Source organism: Doryrhamphus excisus, linkage group LG9 (genome assembly GCF_037039965.1).
Source record: "Doryrhamphus excisus strain RoL-2023G ecotype Guam linkage group LG9, RoL_Dexc_Guam_v1.1, whole genome shotgun sequence".
NCBI lineage: Eukaryota > Metazoa > Chordata > Actinopteri > Syngnathiformes > Syngnathidae > Doryrhamphus > Doryrhamphus excisus.
In genome coordinates this window covers 29,397-52,103 of record NC_136365.1, presented here as the reverse complement: position 1 = coordinate 52,103, position 22,707 = coordinate 29,397, and the positions used below count along the sequence as shown (strand labels likewise).

At 41.5% G+C, this 22,707-nt stretch overlaps 1 protein-coding gene across 1 annotated transcript; it reads left to right on the top strand.

Annotated features, from left to right (window-relative positions):
* The first annotated feature begins 1,246 nt into the window (after positions 1-1,246).
* Positions 1,247-22,246, top strand: LOC131134797 (E3 ubiquitin-protein ligase DTX4-like). Its single transcript, XM_058080421.2, has 13 exons — positions 1,247-1,548; positions 1,625-1,716; positions 1,945-2,171; positions 7,118-7,332; positions 7,420-8,288; positions 15,480-15,541; positions 16,016-16,177; positions 16,276-16,337; positions 16,441-16,607; positions 16,682-16,835; positions 16,932-17,021; positions 17,420-17,518; positions 17,731-22,246. Coding segments are annotated over exons 2-13 (2,241 nt in total). The 5' UTR covers positions 1,247-1,548; positions 1,625-1,714; the 3' UTR covers positions 17,863-22,246.
* The last annotated feature ends 461 nt before the right edge of the window (positions 22,247-22,707 follow it).

Sequence of the window (22,707 nt, the reverse complement as noted above, 5' to 3'; positions counted from 1 at the left end):
GTTTTAAAAAGTCCACAACTCTTACATGTTCATGTCTTTATGCTTCACTCATAATGTATTTTTCAAATCCAGAGAGATTTAGCACCTTTTTGGGCAGTCCTTGAATGCACCATAGTCACAAAAGTGAAACTTGTATATCACTTCTACTTTGCTATTATATTATTACAATACAATGGCAATTGAAGAGAAAAATGGATCTAGTAAGTAACACAACCGCTTTTATTGCAAATGTTGATCCTAAATTGGAGGAGACCGTCAACGTCAAGCCAGCTGGAGCTGGAGGATTTGGAGGGAAGGAGTGATCGTGTGTCAAGTAGAGACGTTTTTATTTTGCTTTTTCCCATTTCCCCCCCGCCAATTAATCCATTGCAGACTATGAAAAATACAAACAAAAAACTGAAAAATTGAGAAATGGTTGGAAATTATTGTCAATGTAGACTTCGCCTACATCCGGGGAGATGGAATTCTATAGTGTTTCTCACCTTCTTTAGCTAAGTTCTTTCTTTGGCCCCATGGCGTGTTATTTAGCAGTCACATTGTTTGGCCACTTGATTTTGCGGGATGATGGAGTACAGATCAAACTGAACTGTATGTAAACCAAGGCAAAAGGGAAATATTTTCATTGAAAACCGAATCATGCAAAAACAATGCATTGGATAACCAAGGTTTTGCTGTAATTCATTTTCTTTTGGTTATTCTGCAGTTTGGACATGATTAATTTGTTACTCGTGATGAACATATTAAAGTTCAAAGTCGTATCATGAGCTGGCTTGACCGATGTCAAGTATCGGTATCAGTATTGGTAGTACTGGCCTGCTCTGTGTTTACGTGGTATCGGATCGATACCACAATCTAGTATCCATTCCATAATTTAGTATCGCCCATAGCGTGTCGTCCAGCCATCAAACAAAGCTGCCTGTAAAACGCAGCATAAAACGGGAAAATTCAACAATAAAAGCACGAATGTCATGCAGCCTACACTCCTTAAATAGATTCCAACAGAATTACATACAAAGATTGCATGACGTTACTACATCGATAAAAAGAATAAAAGGGAGATCTCGTATTCGTCCACCAGGTGGCAGCAAGCGCCACTTTCCCTTTTGGCTGTTTGGCGGTGTTTTAAAAAGGATACATCAAAACTGTGTGAAAACTAGACAACAAACTTCCGGCCTTCATCATAAACATCCTATCTGCCTGCATTGACCAACATAAAGCTCTTAGCTTTTCCCACACTTGGTATCCAAACCATCGATATTTGGATCGATCCGCCCACCCCTCAGTCAGTGGAACCTGTTCTCGGATTCGAGTTGCGACACCGGTCAGGAGAGTCGTTGTACCGAGGATGCGATGCTGGGGAGCGACTACTTTTCCTCCAAAGCACGGCGTGCTACGCCCGAACAACGGGAGAGAAACAGCCGTTAGCCGCCGCCATCGACATCCTATGCGCTTCACATGCGGGAGTAGATAGGAAGCGTTTGTCTATTGTTGCAACAACATTTCTTCCAACCACCAGACGTGAAAGGCCTTCGCTTGGACGAACTAACGGTGTGTTAATACCCAACCAGAAGCAGAAAAGCTTCAATGCCAATTGTCTTTTCAATGTTTTTCTTTCTTACATTAGAGGACGGTGATTCTTGTTTTCCTCGCCGTGTGACCATGCGAGGAATTCGGCTCTTCGTAGAGGAATGTTTGGCTCGCTGGAGTTAGCTCGATGTAAGCTACACAACATTAGTATTCGTATCCTTAATATGGTATGGTTATTAGGTCATACTATCATGAAAAATGATATGAGTGAGCTAATTGATATAGACGAGGCTGTTTGGACGCCACCTTTTTTTTCGCTAAAGTGCTATCAGACAGTATACGTTTGACAGCTACTTGCAGTTAAAGAAAAAGTGTTGATTAATGTTTTCCCTTTTCCATCTTGAAATTCCTCGGCAGGGCCAACAGTAACACCATGCTAGTGGCTTCTGCCGTGGTGGTGTGGGAATGGCTGAACGAACACGGTCGGTGGCGGCCCTACAGCTCCGTCGTCTCCCATCAAATCGAGGCGGCCATTCGGAGTGGAGACGCCCGCGGGGGGAGCGTCATCCTGGGCCAGGTGGAGAGTCGACTCTCGCCGTACATCATTGACCTCCAGTCTATGCATCAGTTCCGACAAGACACAGGTAAGATGAGCATCCTATTACTACAAGCATCAGCTTTGAGCAATTATTTCGAAAAAGTTACTAGTTTCTTTCCCATGAATTTAATTAGTTAGTTATTTGAATTACTAGGTGATGGGAATGACTTCTTCATAAATATATAGTTAGTTAACAAGAAAAGTAATTATTACATTACTTTCTGGAAAAACCTTAAAAAGATGTAGTGTGGGTTCCATATCAGTGCATGACAGTGGCATGCAGTGAAGTTCATGGCTAGTGAGGCATTTTTTAATGCTAATACAAGTTGCTAAGGATAACAAACAATAGAAAGACTTGAAAATGGAAGAAAATCATATTTTTGGTTACTCATTTCAGAATGTGAAACCCATATATTATACTGATTCAGTTTTCGAGTTTTCAACAATTATTTCTAATTTTGATGATTGTGGCTTATAGATAATGAAAGCCCACAATACAGTGTCTCAGAAAATTAGAATATTACATGAAATCAATAGGAAAAAATGATATTTTTAACAGAAATGTCAGAATTCTGAAAAGTATGTTAATTTCCGTGCACTCAATACTTGGTTGGGCCTCCTTTTGCATGAATTACTGCATCCATGCACTGCTCAGGTGTAATGGAAGCCCAGTTTGCTTTGATAGCAGCCTTTGGGTCATCTACATTGTTGGGTCTGGTGTCTCATCTTCCTCTTGACAACACCCCACAGACTCTCTATGGGGTTCAGATCAGGAGAGTTTGGAAATCAAGGTGCCAGAGTCTGGAGGAAGAGTGGAGAGGCATACAATTTATGTTGCTTGAAGTCCAATGTGAAGTTTTTGCAGTCAGTGATGATTTGGGGAGCCATGTCATCTGCTGGTGTTGGTCTACTGTGTTTTCTCAAGACTTGGCACCTGCCCGCACTGCCAAAGGTACCAAAAGCTGTTTCAGTGACCATGGTGTAACTGCGCTCGATTGGCCAGCAAACTCACTTGAGCTACTTACTATTGAGAGACATCTTAAAGTAACTTCTTCTCCTGAGAAACTTCAGACTGTCCAGTCTCTACTTCCGGATCGGATTCGGGATCCAACACATGTGGCTGTATGTTGAAAGCGGACATTTTAAAAAGATAAATCACCAGTTATCAACCCCTATACCGTTTAAGATTAAGATATGCCTTTATTCGTCCCTCAGTGGGGAAATTTGTAAACTCCTATAAAGTTGGGTTTGCAACTAGCGGCACAGCAGGGCCTTCTCAGCACTCTGGACTGTTCCCAACCACAGCACAGTGGGCGTGCCTGGAGTACATTTAAACGGACCGTTTTCACTGGAAGCACGAAATCCAAAGAAATACAGCTGAATAGGTCATAATAATAGGTCCCCTTTAAATTCATTCTTAAGGAACAGTCATTCATTCATTTTCTACTGCTTATTCTCACGAGGGTCGCGATGGTGCTGGAGCCTATCCCAGCTGTCTTTGGGCAAGAGGCGGGGTACACCCTGGACTGGTGGCCAGCCCATCCCAGGGCACATATAGACAAACAACCATTCACACTCACATTCATACCGATGGACAATTTAGAGTTAGAGCCAGTTAACCTAGCATGTTTTTGGAATGGGGGACGGAAATGGAGTACCCGGAGAAAACTGACACGTCCACGGGGAGAACATGCAAACTCCACACAGAGATGGCAGAGGGTGGAATTGAACACGGGTCTCCTAGCTGTGAGGCCTGCGCGCTAACCACTCATTCCCTGTGCGGCCGAGGAACATTCAATCGACAGTTTTATAGAGATAATAACATTTTGAATATAATGGTTAATATATCCAATTATATGCATTCTCCCAGGCATAGAGGAAAAGTGAAGGAAAAGTAAATCTACCCTGTGATTCCTTCTGCACTCCTCTTTCTCCTTCATTTCATCACTAATAAAATGTAAAGTTTACAGCCAATTAAAATTCTAACATGAATGTAATTGTTGGACGATGTGCCGTTTTGTAGAAATGAGGGGAATGAGGTTGATGTTGTAAAAACTGACTCGTCATCAGTTCATTTGAGGGTTTTTTTGCAGAAACCTTTGTGTGCCTGTTGATTCAACAGCATGTCACTCCAGCTGGGCTTGCTGAAGGAGTTACATTCCCAGACCCCCACAAAGACACAGGGCAGTGGGGTCACGGAGGGGGGCAGGAGTAAGTTGTGGGATTCCCCAGAGACTGCTGGAGGCGCTTTAACTGTGGTGTCGAGGCTTAGGGTTAGGGTTAGGGTTAGGGTTAGGGTTAGGGTTAGGGTTAGGGTTAGGGTTAGGGTTAGGGTTAGGGTTAGGGTTAGGGTTAGGGTTAGGGTTAGGGTTAGGGTTAGGGTTAGGGTTAGGGTTAGGGTTAGGGTTAGGGTTAGGGTTAGGGTTAGGGTTAGGGTTAGGGTTAGGGTTAGGGTTAGGGTTAGGGTTAGGGTTAGGGTTAGGGTTAGGGTTAGGGTTAGGGTTAGGGTTAGGGTTAGGGTTAGGGTTAGGGTTAGGGTTAGGGTTAGGGTTAGGGTTAGGGTTAGGGTTAGGGTTAGGGTTAGGGTTAGGGTTAGGGTTAGGGTTAGGGTTAGGGTTAGGGTTAGGGTTAGGGTTAGGGTTAGGGTTAGGGTTAGGGTTAGGGTTAGGGTTAGGGTTAGGGTTAGGGTTAGGGTTAGGGTTAGGGTTAGGGTTAGGGTTAGGGTTAGGGTTAGGGTTAGGGTTAGGGTTAGGGTTAGGGTTAGGGTTAGGGTTAGGGTTAGGGTTAGGGTTAGGGTTAGGGTTAGGGTTAGGGTTAGGGTTAGGGTTAGGGTTAGGGTTAGGGTTAGGGTTAGGGTTAGGGTTAGGGTTAGGGTTAGGGTTAGGGTTAGGGTTAGGGTTAGGGTTAGGGTTAGGGTTAGGGTTAGGGTTAGGGTTAGGGTTAGGGTTAGGGTTAGGGTTAGGGTTAGGGTTAGGGTTAGGGTTAGTTGTCATACACTTGTTGGATGATGAGTCCATAGGAGACAGATGAGATGTTCAACATGTTGAGATGTTCAACAGGGTTTTCCTTTTTTTCCCGACAGTCTTCCAGGGTGTCTCATTGAATATACAAAACAAGAAAACCCCTAAGCACATTGAGGGAGACAAATAATTGTTGCTACGTTGCAGTGTGGTGAACATTGGCTTTTCTGCTGCATCTGCTTTGTTGCATCATATGTCGCTGTAGTTGCCAGCTTGGCACTGTCAATGAATACATTGAAATACTACAATGTGACTGTGGACAGATTCCATGGAAATTATTTCAGATAAACTACTTGCCATTCTCAGGAGCACAAATCTACAGTGGAAACTCAGTTAGCATCCGCCCCGGTTAGCGTGTTTTCAGTTGGTGTGAAAAAGTCATGCCACAATTTTGCCGCTGTTTGCATACATTACATGTTTTGTTGCGTTGTTAGTACACCGCTGGAGTACAAGTGTATTCTTAACTCATACAATCCGCATTTTTAGGGTTTTGCAATTATAGTTTTACATATATAAAATTGTGAATTTATAAATACATATAAATGACTAGTGAAAGTGTGAAATGCACATTTAAAGTTACGTTTACCTTCACGGAAGACATGACCCTTCACACAGACGCGACGTGGCAGCGAGACACCACACAGACACCACCTTCCTCTTTGTTAATGACTCATTTCTTCAATTCAGTGGTGTTTATCACCATCTTTATCAAATGCTGGCACTTCTAACCTTGTTTGGCTTCATTTTGGGTTATTACGTTCACATAGTCCAATTTTCTGAGGATACATGATAAATGTAGATATGAGGAGAACAATAAAAAAGGTGTAGGTAGTAGTTTGCATTCGTTTCTTTCTTGACATTTTTGTTTGTTAGGCCTCTGAAGGCTCATCACACTGAAGCACAAATAGGTTGAAGCAGCAATGCAAGTAATGGCAGTGGTTCACACATTTAAAACACAAAAAGCTCTCATAACGTGGACTATTAAACTTACAAATCAACAACTTTTTTTTCTAAATTGCTCCCTTTCTGCTCATAGCCTTAATTTTTATCTGATACACAACTGAGAAAACACATCACATCAAAAGGCCAATCACAACTGTTTAAGAAGACAGTCCATGTTGTAGTAAATGAATGCATTGTCGTCATTTTCTATGATACAATGGCCCAATTTGGGAAAAACTGCAATGCTTTGCTACATAGCAGCTAGTAGAAAATGATTTTCACTCGTGTGTAACCGACATTAAAGACCCTCCTCCGTCCAATCATTTAATGTATCATCCTCTGTTGCATTCCAAATCATAACGTCCAAATCTTGTCAAGGCTGTCACAATCTCGACCAAAACACGCTCGGATGTCAGTGTAAATGTAGCGTGTCATTGCCGAAGTGGAGTGCACGTGCATTTTGGATTTGTTGAAAAAGAAAGTAATTTGGTCAAGACTTATGTGAAGGTGTGCTGTGCTGCTCTAAAGTACCCAAGCAGCTATCGACTCAATAAATCATTATGCCAGCCAACATGGTGACCGTGGTCACCTGGATCATATATTCAGAAAGTTTGAAGTTGTGTAAATTGTTGGTACCATGTATTCCAAAGAAACAACCCACAAGAAGGGCTCAAAGAAATGGAAATTGACAAAAGTGATACAGAAAAAGCATTTTCAAGTATAAAAATGACTAAATAAACCAAAATACAATTATAAGGCATTCAGAAGATGCATTGAAGGGGACCTAATATGCTCATTTTTTGGCCCTTTGTATTGAATTGATGAAACTGTCACTTCATTGGTCATAGTTTTTGTCAGCATGCATTTGTTTTGATTAATTTTCGTCTCGTTTTTTTTGTATTAATGGAGTAATACTGGTTTGTTTGTCAGTCATCTGGACTGTTCAAAAGCAGTTTAGACTAGGACTGGCTCTGGAAATGCTGCACAGGGACTGATGTGAGACTCTTAACCTTTCCTCTTCCTGTCTAAGGAACTATCCGTCCGGTGAGGAGGAGTTTTTATGACCCGGCCTCAGCCCCAGGACAGGGCTGGCAGTGGGAGTGGGAAAATGATGCAGGTTCTTGGACACCCTATGATGTAGAGGTGGCGATCGCCATCGAGAATGCTCACAGCCGCCAGCAACCCTGCCTCGACCTGACACCTCTTGGCTTTTGCTACCTCATTGATTTGCAGAACATGACGCAGGTGGGCTAGAATTTGCCTTTCTCTGCACACATTTAAGCTTTGCAACCTGCATGAATGACTTACATGCTCGTTTTTGTGTTTGTTCAGGTCAATAGACAGAGCCAGAGGTGTCGAAGGATACAGCGGCGTGTTGACATGGCCTACCCGCTAGTATCTGGACCACTCCCATTGCCAAAAGGAGGAGGACGCGTAGGCGGGCTAACAGGTGCCCTGTTAGGTGTTGGAGTATCAGGGGTCAGCATGGGAACTGTAGGCTCGGTTTACCCGAATGGGGGCATTATGACAACTGGACTGGGTCAGCCTTGTTCTTGCCAGCAATGCATGCTCGTCTTCAGCGTCAAGACAAACACAGCTGGAGCAGGAATACAAACTCTAGGTAGACGCTCACTCACCATGCAGCGGCCCAAGAACTCAGCATCCACCACCTTGAAACCCCTGAATCCATCTAAATCAGCCACACTTGGGAGAGGACAGCACCAGAAGTCCAACTCCTATCAGACCCTGCCAAATGGCCTTGCCATCACTAAAAACACTATGTCTCCAAGACGCAATTCCCAGTTGTTTGCCCAGTCACTAGCTGCCCTCACAGCAGGGACCTCCGCTCTGGGTATCTCCTCCTCATCTTCCAATAGGCCGCCGCCTCCGTCTCTCCCACCCCCTCAGCCGCCATCTTCGAACATGACTGTGAACCCTTTGACCATTCCAGCCAAGCATTCCTCATCTTCAGCCAATGAATCAGTGCCAACTGCCACATTAATTACCCCAGCCAGCACTGTGACCACACCCCCGTCCCCTGTGCCATCTCCATCGCCAGTGGTGATGAAGCCCCAACGGGCACCATCCTCAGCTAAAGTGTGCCATGCCCCGTTACCGCAGAGATCAAGCTTAGCTGGGCTGAGTAGACCAGCGTTACAGAGGATCGCCATGGCCCAGTCAAGAGCACTAATAGCATCAGGGTGAGTGGGAAAAAAACTTTCATAACTTTCATGACTTATGAAGGGTAAAGATGCCTCAATGCATTATATTTAACTGATTGTTTTTACGATAATAAACATTATTGTGGTGAAGCCAAACATACACGTTAGGTTTGGTTGAAATAAGCTTTTCAGGTTTCTGAAAAATTCCCAACTGAAGATGAAATTGATTCTGTATGTCATGTTATTTAGGCTAGGTTCACACAAACACACCTTTAAAAATGCCAATTCTCCGACTTTGGTGTTGTAAAAAAATGGCTGTCCGACGGGAGCCTGTGTGCATTTCGATAGAGGCTTATTGGGATCTCCTTCATTTCATAGGAGCAGATCCTTTCACATTTTCAAAGATACATCTTTATCCTTCATGATGCTTGCTGCCTTTCAGCAGCTTGGACTGTGCTTGCAGCCAATGTTGATTTCTCCACTGTGCATCTGACAATATCTAATGTGACTTTCACTTTTACATGCTGCCACCCAAGCGTCTGCCTCACTGCCTTGAGAGGCATAATGGAGATTAACTTTGATAGTTAACTGAAAATGTTCTCTCTGTGTACCGACTCAGCAATATGTTACTCCGCTAGCGTATACAGTCACATGCATACACCCCCTTATAACAGCTATGGAGGCAGCACCTTGTGAGGCTTTGATTTGACCATAACCATAAGTTTTCCGTTGGCTTTCCTCCATCTTTTAGTCTGTCTATACTATCAGTGATGCATTTTCTCACAGTTTGGGCTGTCTATCAAACATTTGGAGCATTTCTTGAAATGATGCCTTTCCAAGTGTATTAAAGAGCAGCATTTCTTTTGCAATGTATTAAACTACACTCTTTCCACGCACACCATTTTACTACAGTGGGAACTCTGTTAATGTCCGCCCCACTTTGCGCACTGCTAACCAAAGTTTTTGCTGCTACATATAGTATCACATCTGAATGCCTTATATTTTGTATTTTTGTTCATTTGTGTACTTGAAATTTTTATAATATTTTAATAATTTTTATAAATATAAAATAATATAAATATTTTTACAATTTTATAAAATTTCATAATATTAATTTTATTAATAATTTAATCATAATTTTATTATTAATTTAATTAAAGGTTGTTCAACCTTTTGGCTTTTTAAAATTACTGTTTCTTGTAATTCTTGTCTTTTGTGTGTTCCGTGTACAGTGGTTACAATTTAACTAGGTATAGTTTAGATAAGGTTGCACCAAAACCCGACGTACATCACAGTCTAGGAATGTAACTGAAACAGGGTGGGGTGGATGATCACTTTAAATCTTAAATCAAGGTCAGATGGTTTTGAAATGTAGATTTTTTTTTTGCCCTTCAGACATGTCTCCTGCTTTTTCTACCCTGCAGTCTGGGCCCCTCAGTGCCTCATTGTTGGTCTCCACAGTAACCTTTGTTGGTTACACAAGCCTGGGACACATTAGCAGCACAATGCTGAGTCTCTACTACTAGTTTTTCCCCTCTTCATACTCCCTTTCCATCCCCCTCTCACTGCTTTGTCCCATCAACGTTTTACCTTGAGGTTTGCTTCTCTACTGCCATCCAGTGTATTTTTATACTTTTTGCACATTTCCTCTGCTTTTTCCATGTTAGCTGTGCTGGTGTTGGTGATTATATGCACTTCTATAAATTGGTGCCATATGGTTATGTGATGAAATAATTCCGAGTTGTGTGTGCAGTGTAGTGTGTATTATCATAATGAGAATGTCTTTTGTGTGGGGTAGACAGCATTGTCACTACCCCTTGTCTGTCACAGTGCTGAGGAGAATATTTTATATATATATATATATACGTATATATATAGTGTGTAAAATATGTCTGTTTATATGTCTCAATGGTGTGAAAGTGTTTCCTCCCTCCTGATTTTGTCACACTGAATTGTTTCAGCTCATCAAACAAATTTAAATATGAGTCAATGAAAGTACAACTGAACACAAAATGCAGGTTTTTGCAGTTCCAAGACCGAAACCACCAACAAAAAGAACATTAAGGCCGTCTCAATTTTGCAAAAAATTATTTTGATGATGATCAAGACCTTTGGGAAAATACTCTGTGGTCTGATGAGACAAACTGTTTGAAAAGTGTGTTTCCCATTACATCTGGCGTAAAAGTAACGCTGCATTTCCGAAAAAGAATGTCATATAAAAAATATGGCCACAAAACATGGTGGTGGTAGTGTGATTGTCTAGGCCTGTTTTGCTGCTTCATGACCCGTGATAAATAGAACCAGGATTTCTGCCGTCTAAAAAAAAATTCTGAAGGAGAATGTCCAGCCATCTGTTGGTGACCTCAAGCTGAAACCAACTTGGGTTCTGCAGCAGGACAATGATCCAAAACACAGCAGCAAGTCCACCTCTGAATGGCTGAAGAAAAACTAAATGAAGACTTTGGAGTGGCCGAGTCAAAGTCCTGACCTGAATCCTATTGAGATGCTGTGGCATGACCTTGCTGGAAAAGCCTCCAAAGTGGCTGAATTACAACAATTCTGCAAAGATGAGTGAGACTCATGGCCAAATTATGGCTTGATTGCAGTTGTTGCTCCTAAGGGTGGCCCAACCAGTTATTAGCTTTAGGGGGAAATCACTTTTTCACGCAAGGCCACGTAAGTTTGGATTCTTTTTCTTCCTTAATAATAAAAAGTTTTCTTTAAAAACTGCATTTTATGTTCAGTTTGTTTGACTAATACCTAAATTAGTTTGATATGAAATATTGAAGTGTGACAAACATGCAAAAAAATAAGAAAAATCAATAAAGGGGCAAACATTTTTTCACCACTGTAAGTGGGGTGGTGGGTGGGGGGAGGCTGCGAGTGTCTGTGTGTGTGAGAATCTTGTCTGCCAGACAGCACCCAAGACCAGCCCTAACAGGGTGCTGGGGAGGGAGGGGGGGTTAAGACAAAGAAACACGTTGGCAAAGACTGATCCCATAGAAATCGCACTCACACAAAATGTTTTTACACTCAAGGACACATTTCCATTCCCTTTCCTGTGGTGAGAGTTCATGTTGACAATCTTCACAGCAGTTTTAGTGAAGGATGTGTGCTTCGTCTCCAGGTAAACATTGGTGGGAAGCAGACAAACAATGAATGAGTGTGAGAAAGTACTGTGCTGGTGCTGTGATGCACCCAAACCATCTGCATACTTGACCTGTGTTTGTCTTGGTTTGAATCTCAGACCCAAAGAGTGAGCTTTGAATACAGGCAGTATGGTATACATTTAGGAACATCACACAGTTGCATTTGCAAAATTCAACCTATCCGAAAAGTAGTAGGGGGAAAGTGGAGCTTTAGTTATTACCCATCCTGACAGAAGTGACATCACTTTTTCAATATGGACAAAGTAGCATAACAAGTATTGTTTTTTCTGCATTGTTTTTCACAATTATGAATTAAACGTCATAAACATTGCTGACAGTTGTCGTGAAGGCCAAATAAAATGATTGGTCACTGACAACTGTCTGGTATTCAGGTACCTGTTGTACATAAACAAAAGCAGTCTCAGACAGGCAATCAGCAGTTGATTTTCATCTTGTTGCGATAGGTTATAGATTCACTCATTGCTTACCTTTGTAGCTAAACTTGGCCAAATCGGATGTTTGGACCCTCTAGGCAGCTGGAGGAAGCTGCTGCATGCTGTCCCTATAAGTGGACTACTCCTGCTGAGATGTTCAGACATCCATTTAATGGAATATTTCTCAATTTTTATGACCACCACATTTTTATGAGCCATTATTTATATTGTTTATTTATTGTGACTTGCCCCAACAAACAAATAAATGAATGTATGGGAAACAGTTGGGAAAGAATGACATGAGCGATGTTAGTCTCCCCAGTCTATGGATGCATTTGCACTTATTTGGGTCACCCCCCCCCACACACACACACACACACCAGTGGGGCAGCTGTTAAGTGTGTTAATGAGCTACTGCTTGTAAAGTTTATCTGGGATCAGGCCTAACAGTCAGCCGGGTATCCCTTTACTCATCCGGTAACACCCACCTTGCTAACACTGCATAGATAAATCCATTGACTGGCTATGAATGATTACTGTTGGCGTCACACAGTGACTTCATCATATGTGGATCATATTTAGGCCCCATCCATAAATATGGCTGTTTCCTATTCTCAATATTTATAATATCTCAATAAATTGTATGTTTATAATTACGACAAAAATCTAGGGATGTCCTGGACAATATTTTCACCCGATATTGGCCTGAAAATGAGATTTCAGTTCATATTTATGTGTTTTTCTGCTGAATGATAACCTGCTCCAAACAGCAATAAGTTTGCTAGGTCGGTACAGTCGTCTTTCTTTTATAGTGAATTTTCACAAAGTTTGATTCAATATTAATAAATAAAAAAATGTTTGTACTCCGGTTTCCTCCCACATTCCAAAAACATGCTAGGTTAATTGGCAGCTCCAAATTGTCCATAGGTATGAATGTGAGTGTGAATGGTTGTTTGTCTATATGTGCCCTGTGATTGGCTGGCCACCAGTCCAGGGTGTACCCCACCTCTTGCCCAAAGACAGCTGGGATAGGCTCCAACATGCCCACGACCCTCGTAAGGATAAGCGGTACACAAAATGGGTGGATGGATGGAATTTATTTGTAGCTAGAGCATAGCCTTTACACTTACAGTGAAGAAAATAAGTATTTGAACACCCTGCTATTTTGCTATTTCTCCCACTTAGAAATCATGGAGGGGTCTGAAATTTTCATCGTAGGTGCATGTCCACTGTGAGAGAGATAAACTAAAAAGAAAAATCCAGAAATCACAATGCATGATTTTTTAACAATTTATTTGTGTGATACAGCTGCAAATAAGTATTTGAACACCTGTGTATCATCTAGAATTCTGACCCTGAAAGACCTGTTAGTCTGCCCATTAGAAGTCCACCTGCACTCCATGTATCATCCTGAATCAGATGCACCTGTTTGAGGTCGTTAGCTGCATAAAGACACCTGTCCACCCCATACAATCAGTAAGACTTTAACTTGTAACATGGCGAAGACCAAAGAGCTGTCCAAAGACACCAGAGACAAAATTGTACACCTCCACAAGGCTGGAAAGGGCTACGGAGCAATTACCAAGCAGCTTGGTGAAAAAAGGTCCACTGTTGGAGCTATCATTAGAAAATGGAAGAAGCTAATGACGGTCAATCTCAATCGGAGTGGAGCCCCATGCAAGATATCACCTCGTGGGGTCTCAATGATTCTAAGAAAGGTGAGGAATCAGCCCAGAACTACACGACAGGACTTGGTCAATGACCTGAAAAGAGCTGGGACCACCGTTTCCAAGGTTACTGTAGGTAATACACTAAGACGTCATGATGTGAAATCATGCATGGCACGAAAGGTTCCCCTGCTTAAACCAGCACATGTCAAGGCCCGTCTTAAGTTTGCATATGACCATTTGGATGATACAGAGGAGTCATGGGAGAAAGTTTTATGGTCAGATGAGACCAAAATAGAACTTTTTGGTCATAATTCCAATAAGCGTGTTTGGAGGAAGAAGAATGAAGAGTACAATCCGAAGAACACCATCCCTACTGTGAAGCATGGGGGTGGTAGCATCATGCTTTGGGGGTGTTTTTCTGCACATGGGACAGGACGAGTGCACTGCATTAAAGAGAGGATGACTGGGGCCGTGTATTGTGAGATTTTGGGGAACAACCTCCTTCCCTCTGTCAGAGCATTGAAGATGGGTCGTGGCTGGGTCTTCCAACACGACAACGACCCGAAGCACACAGCCAGGAAAACCAAGGAGTGGCTCCGTAAGAAGCATATCAAGGTTCTAGCATGGCCCAGCCAGTCTCCAGACCTGAACCCAATCGAAAATCTTTGGAGGGAGCTCAAACTCCGTGTTTCTCAGCGACAGCACAGAAACCTGACTGATCTAGAGAAGATCTGTGTGGAGGAGTGGGCCAAGATCCCTCCTGCAGTGTGTGCAAACCTGGTGAAAAACTACAGGAAACGTTTGACCTCTGTAATAGCAAACAAAGGCTACTGTACCAAATATTAACATTCATTTTCTCAGGTGTTCAAATACTTATTTGCAGCTGTATCACACAAATAAATTGTTAAAAAATCATGCATTGTGATTTCTGGATTTTTCTTTTTAGTTTATCTCTCTCACAGTGGACATGCACCTACGATGAAAATTTCAGACCCCTCCATGATTTCTAAGTGGGAGAAATAGCAAAATAGCAGGGTGTTCAAATACTTATTTTCTTCACTGTATATAGAATACATAATAATGGAAAACAAGCCATCTTAGATACAAATAAAATAAGACTCACATGTTAACATACTTTTTGGTGGTTATTGTCGCACTACTGTAATGTCACTGACAGCTAGAGACCAGTCTAGAATACTACTGTACTGCTGCTGTTTGGAGAGACTCACTATGTACTTCAATCGCTTTATTGACAAGCGGAGAACATGTGCAGTGAACATTCTCACAGGTACTGCTGTCGACCATTCTGCACTGTAGACCCAACAGTCAACTCTAGCTGAGAGAATCTTTCAGAGAATACTGACGACTCTTAAGTTAGCCTTGTCCATTTCTTTTGTGTTGCCCCTTTAGAAGCTACAATAGCATGGTTGCTGAAATGTCAGGGATGCGCTCACTCAAAACAGCGTGAAACTTTTCAAGGTTTGAATGTTTTTGTCTAAAATGCCAACTACCATAGGGCCCGGCCAGTAAGTAGTGATGTTCCATGTTAGCTTTACACATGAAATGTATTTCATTAATATATTTCTATGTGCCATCATACAAATGAAGGTTGTGAAATTCTGTATGTGTGATTTATCAGTTAGAGTTGATTGGCTTTGTGACGAAGGAGGTAATCCCCAGGGAGTGACTGCATGACGTTTCTCTGAGCAGATGGAAACTCTGTGGATTAGCTCTGAAATACACACGACCCGCCACGGTCATTCATTGGCTCACAAACCATCTGAAGGAGAGCAGCTCAACAGCTGTGAATACTCGTCATTTTGAGTTTTTATTTCCTGATTTCATTTGCCTTTTTGGGAGGGTTTTTGATGGTAAAATGACAATCATATGTTTCTCAAAGTGAGGGCGTTTTCTTGCTGGTCTGAATGACTTTCAATTTGGCAACATGCAGGAATAAAAAACTTATTTTTGTTGCAGTGTTCCCACCGTGCCCGTGAAGAACCTCAATGGATCGAGTCCTGTTCACCCTGCGTTGGCTGGTGAGATCATATACACACACACACACACACACAAACCGTTCTGCCACATGTTCCACACAGATACAGTACTCACAAAAAATTGCTTCATTTCAGGATGTTTTGAACATTAGAGGCATGTAGACATGAAATAACACCCCTATAGTCACCTGTACACTCCTATTATTCTCGTTTTATGCCACGTTGCACAGGCTACAGAATCACTGCTGGGACATCAGAGATATCAGAGCCGCTGCTAGCACAGCAAGCTAACTAGTTAGCCTCTCCAATTTACTTATTCTAAAGTTAGTGTTTCAAATTAAGTTGACCTTTAAAGGTTATAGTGCATTTTAGCTTCATCCGGAAATTAAAGCCTCCTTAACTTTTTGTGAGTAGTGTATATTGTTGCATCTTCATTATTGTCATCAGAAGTGGAAAGACACTATGACGTGATCTGTGACCCAATAACCTTTTCTCTTCCAACTCTGCATATTTCAGGGATCACAGGCATTCTGATGAGTGCTGCTGCTCTGCCCGTGTGTCTTACCAGGCCTCCGAAACTGGTACTCCACCCTCCACCTGTCAGCAAGAGTGACATCAAACCAGTGCCGGGCTTAGGCCACTGCTGCAGGAAGACCACCAAGAAGCAGGCTCGCAAGGGTAAGACCGACCTTCCAGCCAAACTAACATATAGAAATTTGCTGTCAATAATCACATGGCATAACATCATCATTTGTCTGCTGTTGTTTTGTCTGCAGGTAAAACTCCAGAGGAGGTGGTAAAGAAGTACCTGCAAAAAGTAAAGAGCCCACCAGATGAGGTATGAGTAGTATTTCCGTATTCTGCCCAGTACTTTATAAGAAAAAATTGGGAAAAGAATGGGAAAGAATGAGATGTTCAGCTGTCATCTTTTTTTTTTATAGGATTGTACCATATGTATGGAACCTTTAGGGGGTCCATCTGGATACAAAGGTCCAGGTGTGGGACCTGTTTCCAGGGCTGAGTCTGTTGGGCGTCTAGCACAGTGTGGACACCAGTACCATTTCCAGTGTCTGGTGGCCATGTATAATAATGGCAACAAGGACGGCAGGTACATCAGACACAAAGAACATTATGCATACAATGTAAACTCCTAAAGTGACCAAATGTCTGTTTTTGTGTCAGCCTTCAGTGTCCCACTTGTAAAACCATCTATGGCGTAAAGACTGGTAGCCAACCAGCTGGGAAGATGGAGTACCACATCATCCCTCACTCACTACCGGGCCACCCAGACTGCAAAACCATACGCATCATCTATAACATCCCGCCAGGCATTCAGGTACTCGGTTAGAACACAGCTCTGTCTCATCATCCCACTGACACCAGTGATGCTGATCAATGTGAGTGATGGAGTTTAATCGTGACGTGTGATCAGGGACCAGAGCATCCCAATCCAGGGAAGCCCTTCACTGCCAGAGGCTTCCCAAGACACTGCTACCTCCCAGACAGTGAGAAGGGACGCAAGGTAACTTCCTTTACCTTGCTAACACACTTAACTTACATTTCACGGACCTTTGGAGGCCGTAGTAAAACTTCCTAAATAAAAGTCTTTTGGACCAAAATGAAGTCAATCAGAGACTCAGCCTGTTGGGTTCTCTTCTCAATTCCTATTTGGGTGTAAAAGGTATTTAAAGTAATACTTTAGGGAGGTTAATAAACCGCAACTAAACACATTAACTGTTTTGGGAACTACTACAGTGTGACTGCGGGTTGCAAATGGCCCTCGGGCTGCTCTTTGGGCACCCCTGCACTGTAGTCTCCTCCATTTTCAATGACCATAATTGTAAGAACTTCTTCAATATTTTACTATCTCAACATTTTTCTGTACTGCAATTGGTCATACTGTCCTCCATTTGCCACCAGGTACTGAGGCTGCTCCTGGTAGCTTGGGACCGCAGGTTGATCTTTTCAGTTGGGACTTCAAGCACGACAGGAGAGTCTGACACGGTCATATGGAACGAGGTATGTCTTTAAGATAATGCTGAAGTTGACCCGGAAATGGCAATCCACCCTTTTTTGAGCTTGAACTATGGACTCGGACTGGGGGGTGCTGAGGTGCTGAGTTGAAGGTCGCGGCTCGATGTAGCCAGCGATGTGCAGTGTTGCGTGTATATATTTGTTGAGTGTAGGTTCAGATGAAAATCTGATGAAACAATTGTTCCCTCCTTTTTAAGGTTCACCACAAGACAGAGTTTGGCTCCAACCTGACAGGTCATGGCTTCCCCGACCCTGGACACCTAGACAATGTTCTGGACGAGCTCCGTGCTCAGGGCATCACAGAAGATGACGGCTTGACAGAAAAGTGAGGAAACAAGTTAGAAAAGAAAGGTGTGAGGGCAAGATAGTAATGATAGAGAGTAGAGGGTAAAAAAGACGCATCTTCCAGAATTTAAGGAATGCTGGAGAACATTTGGAGCATTTTCTTTTAGATTTTTTTGTCCCGCCCAAATGAACCACTTTTTAAAATGTTATTTTAGTTGCTGGTGGTTTGCCTGCCATTCTAATACTGTATAGTTTTTTAGAAGTGAAATGCTCATTGAAGGAATGAGCAGCAGTCAGGAGGCAGCACTAAAAAAACAGCATGAAGGAGGAGGATACATACCTTTCTGGCTACTGCGCAACCAGGTACTAACTTTACATATAACCAGATGGTACTAATCATGACAACAAGTTTACGGTGTGAAAGTAGAAGATTGTAAATGTCTGAGCTGTAAAAAAATTGGGAGACGAAGGACCAAGAGAGCGATTGTTGAGGTAGGGGAAGGAGACTGTATAAATGATGTGGCAGTCAGAAAGAAAGAAGGTTTATGAATGTAGTGTAGCATAGGACTAACTTGTATGGTACATTTACAGGTGCTATCACCACAAACGCAACACATGATGAAAATGTGATCAAGAGTAAAAGGTCCCCTTGCTTCTTTGTTGTTTTTTTTTTTTTAATCACTGCTGTGTATTCCCTTTGGTGGTTTTACTGTTGGGCTGTACTCAGTCGGAAAGCAAATGAAAACTTTAGATTGTCACTGTAATTCTCAATGAACAACAATTCGGCACTTTTTGTTAGATGGTGTAGCCTCTCGTACATCAGGACAAATTGCAGACCTGCCAATGTGCATGCACTGTATTTGCACCCTTGAATACGCATCACTTCTCTCCAGTTAACCCTTTTTTGTGTACAATGGAGACTGTAACAGCTGTAATTGGTTGGCTTGTACAGCATTGTTTCCTGCGTATACAGGACTCGTACAGAGGGCGGACAGCATTATCATCCAGTTGAAAATGATTGTTGTAATGCAACAATTGGTTCTAGCTACAATAATTTAATTACCACCAAGGAAGCTAACAAGCTAATTAGTAATAATATCATGGTTCATGGTTCGTATCATGGTTGATCACAGAGTTGACGTCACATTGTCAACCCTGACAAAGAGCTATAAAAGCAGGAATGTCCAAAGGGGCTTAGTAATAATGGATTCACTTTTATATCGTGCTTTTCCAGGCAGCCTAAGCTCTTCACAATGAAGTGAAGCCATTATTCAATCACTCCTCAGTCACACATTGGTGGTGGTACTCTACATCTGTATACACAGCTGCGCTGGGATAGTCTGACAGAAACATGGCTACCAAATCACCCCGATGGTCTCTTCGACCATCACCAAACATTCACCACACCTTTGGAGGCAAAGTGCATGAAGTGTCCTGCCCAGTGACTCAACAACAGTTACTGGGTGGAGGGAGTGAGGATCGAACTACCAAATGTTCAGGTTTCTGATCTGGACGACCTGCTCTACCTCCTGAGCCACTACCGCCCCTACTATTTGATTCTCTTCATGCAGTTGACAAGTTAGGGTTATCACATGTACAATCCTCAACAAAATCTTAAAACCATGGGAAATATAAATAAGTATTCAGTTTTTTTGCTGGTGCATTCTGACTAGACTATACTAAGTAGAGGATCAGAATGCAAAAAGAAGAAAAGGGAGCAAAGATAAAAAGAAAATAAAAACATTTAACCTCAAACAGGCATTTCATCATAAGACCTTAAAAAACAGCTATTTCATATCATTCACACATTCATGACCGCCTAGTGGCAAAAACAAGAAACTTCCTGCGTTTGACTGATATTGTTCAACTGCACAATCAAGGCCTCATTACAGGGGCCTTGCCTATAGTGTCCAGGTTGGATGCTGTAAGATGTAAACTATTTCCTGAGGAAACAAAAAAGGGGATAAAAACAACCCAAAAAGATTCACTAGTAAGAGGAAGAGCCTGTCTGTGAAGACCCAATGAAGGCCTTTACGGATGCTGACTGCAGCCCAATAACCATTAGACAGCATCACACACCAAAAAAAGGGAGTGGACAAGCGACCATAATAATACTACATTCTAAAAGAAGTTAAATCTTGTAGCCAGCTGAAGATTTGAACCTAAAAGATGTCTATGTTAGTGATGGGAAACTTGAATCAAGTACCTATGAGTCAATCAGTGAAGTGAATTGATTCATTCTCGTCACTCATCACAAAGCGCATGCATAGAAACTCACATACACATACACAAGTTTTTCCGGTTGGTCAGTGAAAGCAGAGTCTACGCCGAGCAACCTGTCAGTCAGTACTGCTGGAGTCTTTGCTGAACACCGTTCCTTTTGTTGAGCCTGTGATGCAGCTGAGGCAGGAAGGGGAGTTTGAGTTGATTTGTTTTTTTCCATGGGGTTAATAGGTTTATGCAAATGCAGTTAGGAGTAACATTTGCACAATTAGTGACATGTTACCCGCTTTTCTTTTCTTAATTGAGCCAGGCGTGAGTAAGTGAACAAGTTAACAGAGGCGAGTGCCTGTGAGTCCAGATTCAGGCAAAAACAAAAAAAGAAGTTTTCAATGACTTGTTCATGACTTGCACATCTATAGTTTTAGTTTCCAGGCTAAGAACAGGAAGTGTGAGTTTCCTTTTTTTGTGCCATGGCTATAATTCATCCAGCAGAAGACTGCTGACAACAGAAAGCATATTTCACACTGTGAGCTTTTCATTGGAAGCACTTGGCATCCCATCTGTTCCTCTGACAAATGATGATGCACTAGCCAACTTCTGACTTGGGTGTGTAGATGGAACCCTCATGTTTCTAGTCATGCGTGTTGCCACAGACGTCCTACCTACACACTCCAATTTTAAGAGTATTAGGTATTTCTAGATTTTCTGCAGTAACGACATCATGTGGAAAGTTCCATTACATTGGAACCCGCTTAATCTGGTCTCGCTTATGTCAACAAATCAGATCCTCTTCCATGTGTTGTTACTACTAAACATGGTCCACCGCTTTCTCCATATAATATTTCATTTGACATCAATATTTCTATGAAAAAACAGTCCGTTTATGTCGACATGTTGAGTGTAACAGCATTAAAAATGATTGTCCAGTAGCGGAATATGGTGTTATTATGCAGAGATATCTCTCAACCATGGCTTCAGTTACTATTTTACTCCACTACTACAACACAGGAAGCTAAATAGCTAGTCAACTAGAGTTGTGGTTACTCACAGGAAAACACTGCCCCTCGTGTTTTGGGTAGAGAATTACAAGTCATGAGCTAAGTGTAACTACAAAGTTCACAACGCTAAATTTCATTTCTGTGACATATTTGAAGTTTTTTGAAAAAAGTACTTTTTGTGGTAACTAATTACACTTTTTAAGAAGTAATTCAGTTACTAATTAATTTCCTTTTTTGGGACCGTTAACTGGAACAATATTGTTTTGCCCAATACTGGTTATCTTTTGGCTTGGCAAATGACAACAGCAGAATGACTTCCTGTTCAGTGCAAAGTAAGCTTCAAAATGAAAGCATTGCAGTATTAACCACACTCAGAAAATGCACCCTTTAAATGTATTTTTAGATGGTTAGCCACTGACAGAACGATGTGTGCATGTACGTTTTCATAGTGATTATGACATTCACCGACGTTGCTGTAGCATATCTGAAATAATAAACCATAAGAAAGTAGAAGAATACAATTTTAAAAAATTGCGAAATCGAGGAAAACCATGTCAACAAACTGATATAGGTTGTAAAAAATGTTTTTCGTTTTGCTTTTCGATTTTGGCTATGGCGGCAACCCATTTAGGTTGAAGTCAATCATTCAGTCCAAGAGGCGTGGATATCAACGGGTTCCACTGTGATGATGACTTCCTTACTGTATGGTTACTCCTTTTGAATATGTTTGAAAAAACTTTTTTCTTTGATAGTATTACCTTGACACCATCATAGCGTTACTAGCCTTTGTTTGATATTTACTCTTTTTTTCATTTATTACCATTGGTTTACAATTGTTTACTACAAAGGTTTTTATTTCCATGTTGATAGCGTACGTGAGGCTGATTTGAATGGTATTGGATGATATACTTTCATTTCAGTGTGAAATAAATTTGTCAGTGCAATGTCAAATATTTTTACATCTGTTCTTTTGGGAGCCTACATGGTTTGATGTGTTATCAGATCAGCATATTTTGAAATTTGTCATATTTCTTGCTCTGATAATTCAAACACTGTACAATTGCTTTAAGCTAGTTTTGTATAATCAGTCATGTGATTATTGAGCTATATTGTCTTGGGCTGTGTGGGAAGAGTGAGGGTCTGATTCAATCCATGTATCATTCATTCATTTGATTTTCAAAATAAAACCAAAACTAAACAGATGAAATAGTGACTTGTTTTTCCAATATTTGTTTCCAGATGCAAATATAAAAAACAACACAAGTAATCATTTTTTTCGATTTATGATTCTGTGCACAATTGGAAAATGGACCAAACGAATAACAGGCATTCCGTGGATCATTCATTCATTTGTTTAATTCAACAAAGAAAAACAAAAGATTTTTATTAATTGTTTTTTAAACTAAAAAAATTAAACCAAAAACGTAATGTTTTGTTTATTTGACATCTAATTGCACTTAATGTGCACTAAATTTGACTTAAAAATCTTGCTCTCTTGTTACAGTTATAATACTTATGGCTTGTCTTAAAAACACTAGTAGTCTAGTTGTTCAACATAAACACAAAACCTGTAAAAACTATTCTGCAAAAGTGGCTCAACCAACCTAGGCTTTGTGGTCAATACGCGGCTCAACAAAACCTAAATTCCCTAATCAGAATTACACTGTA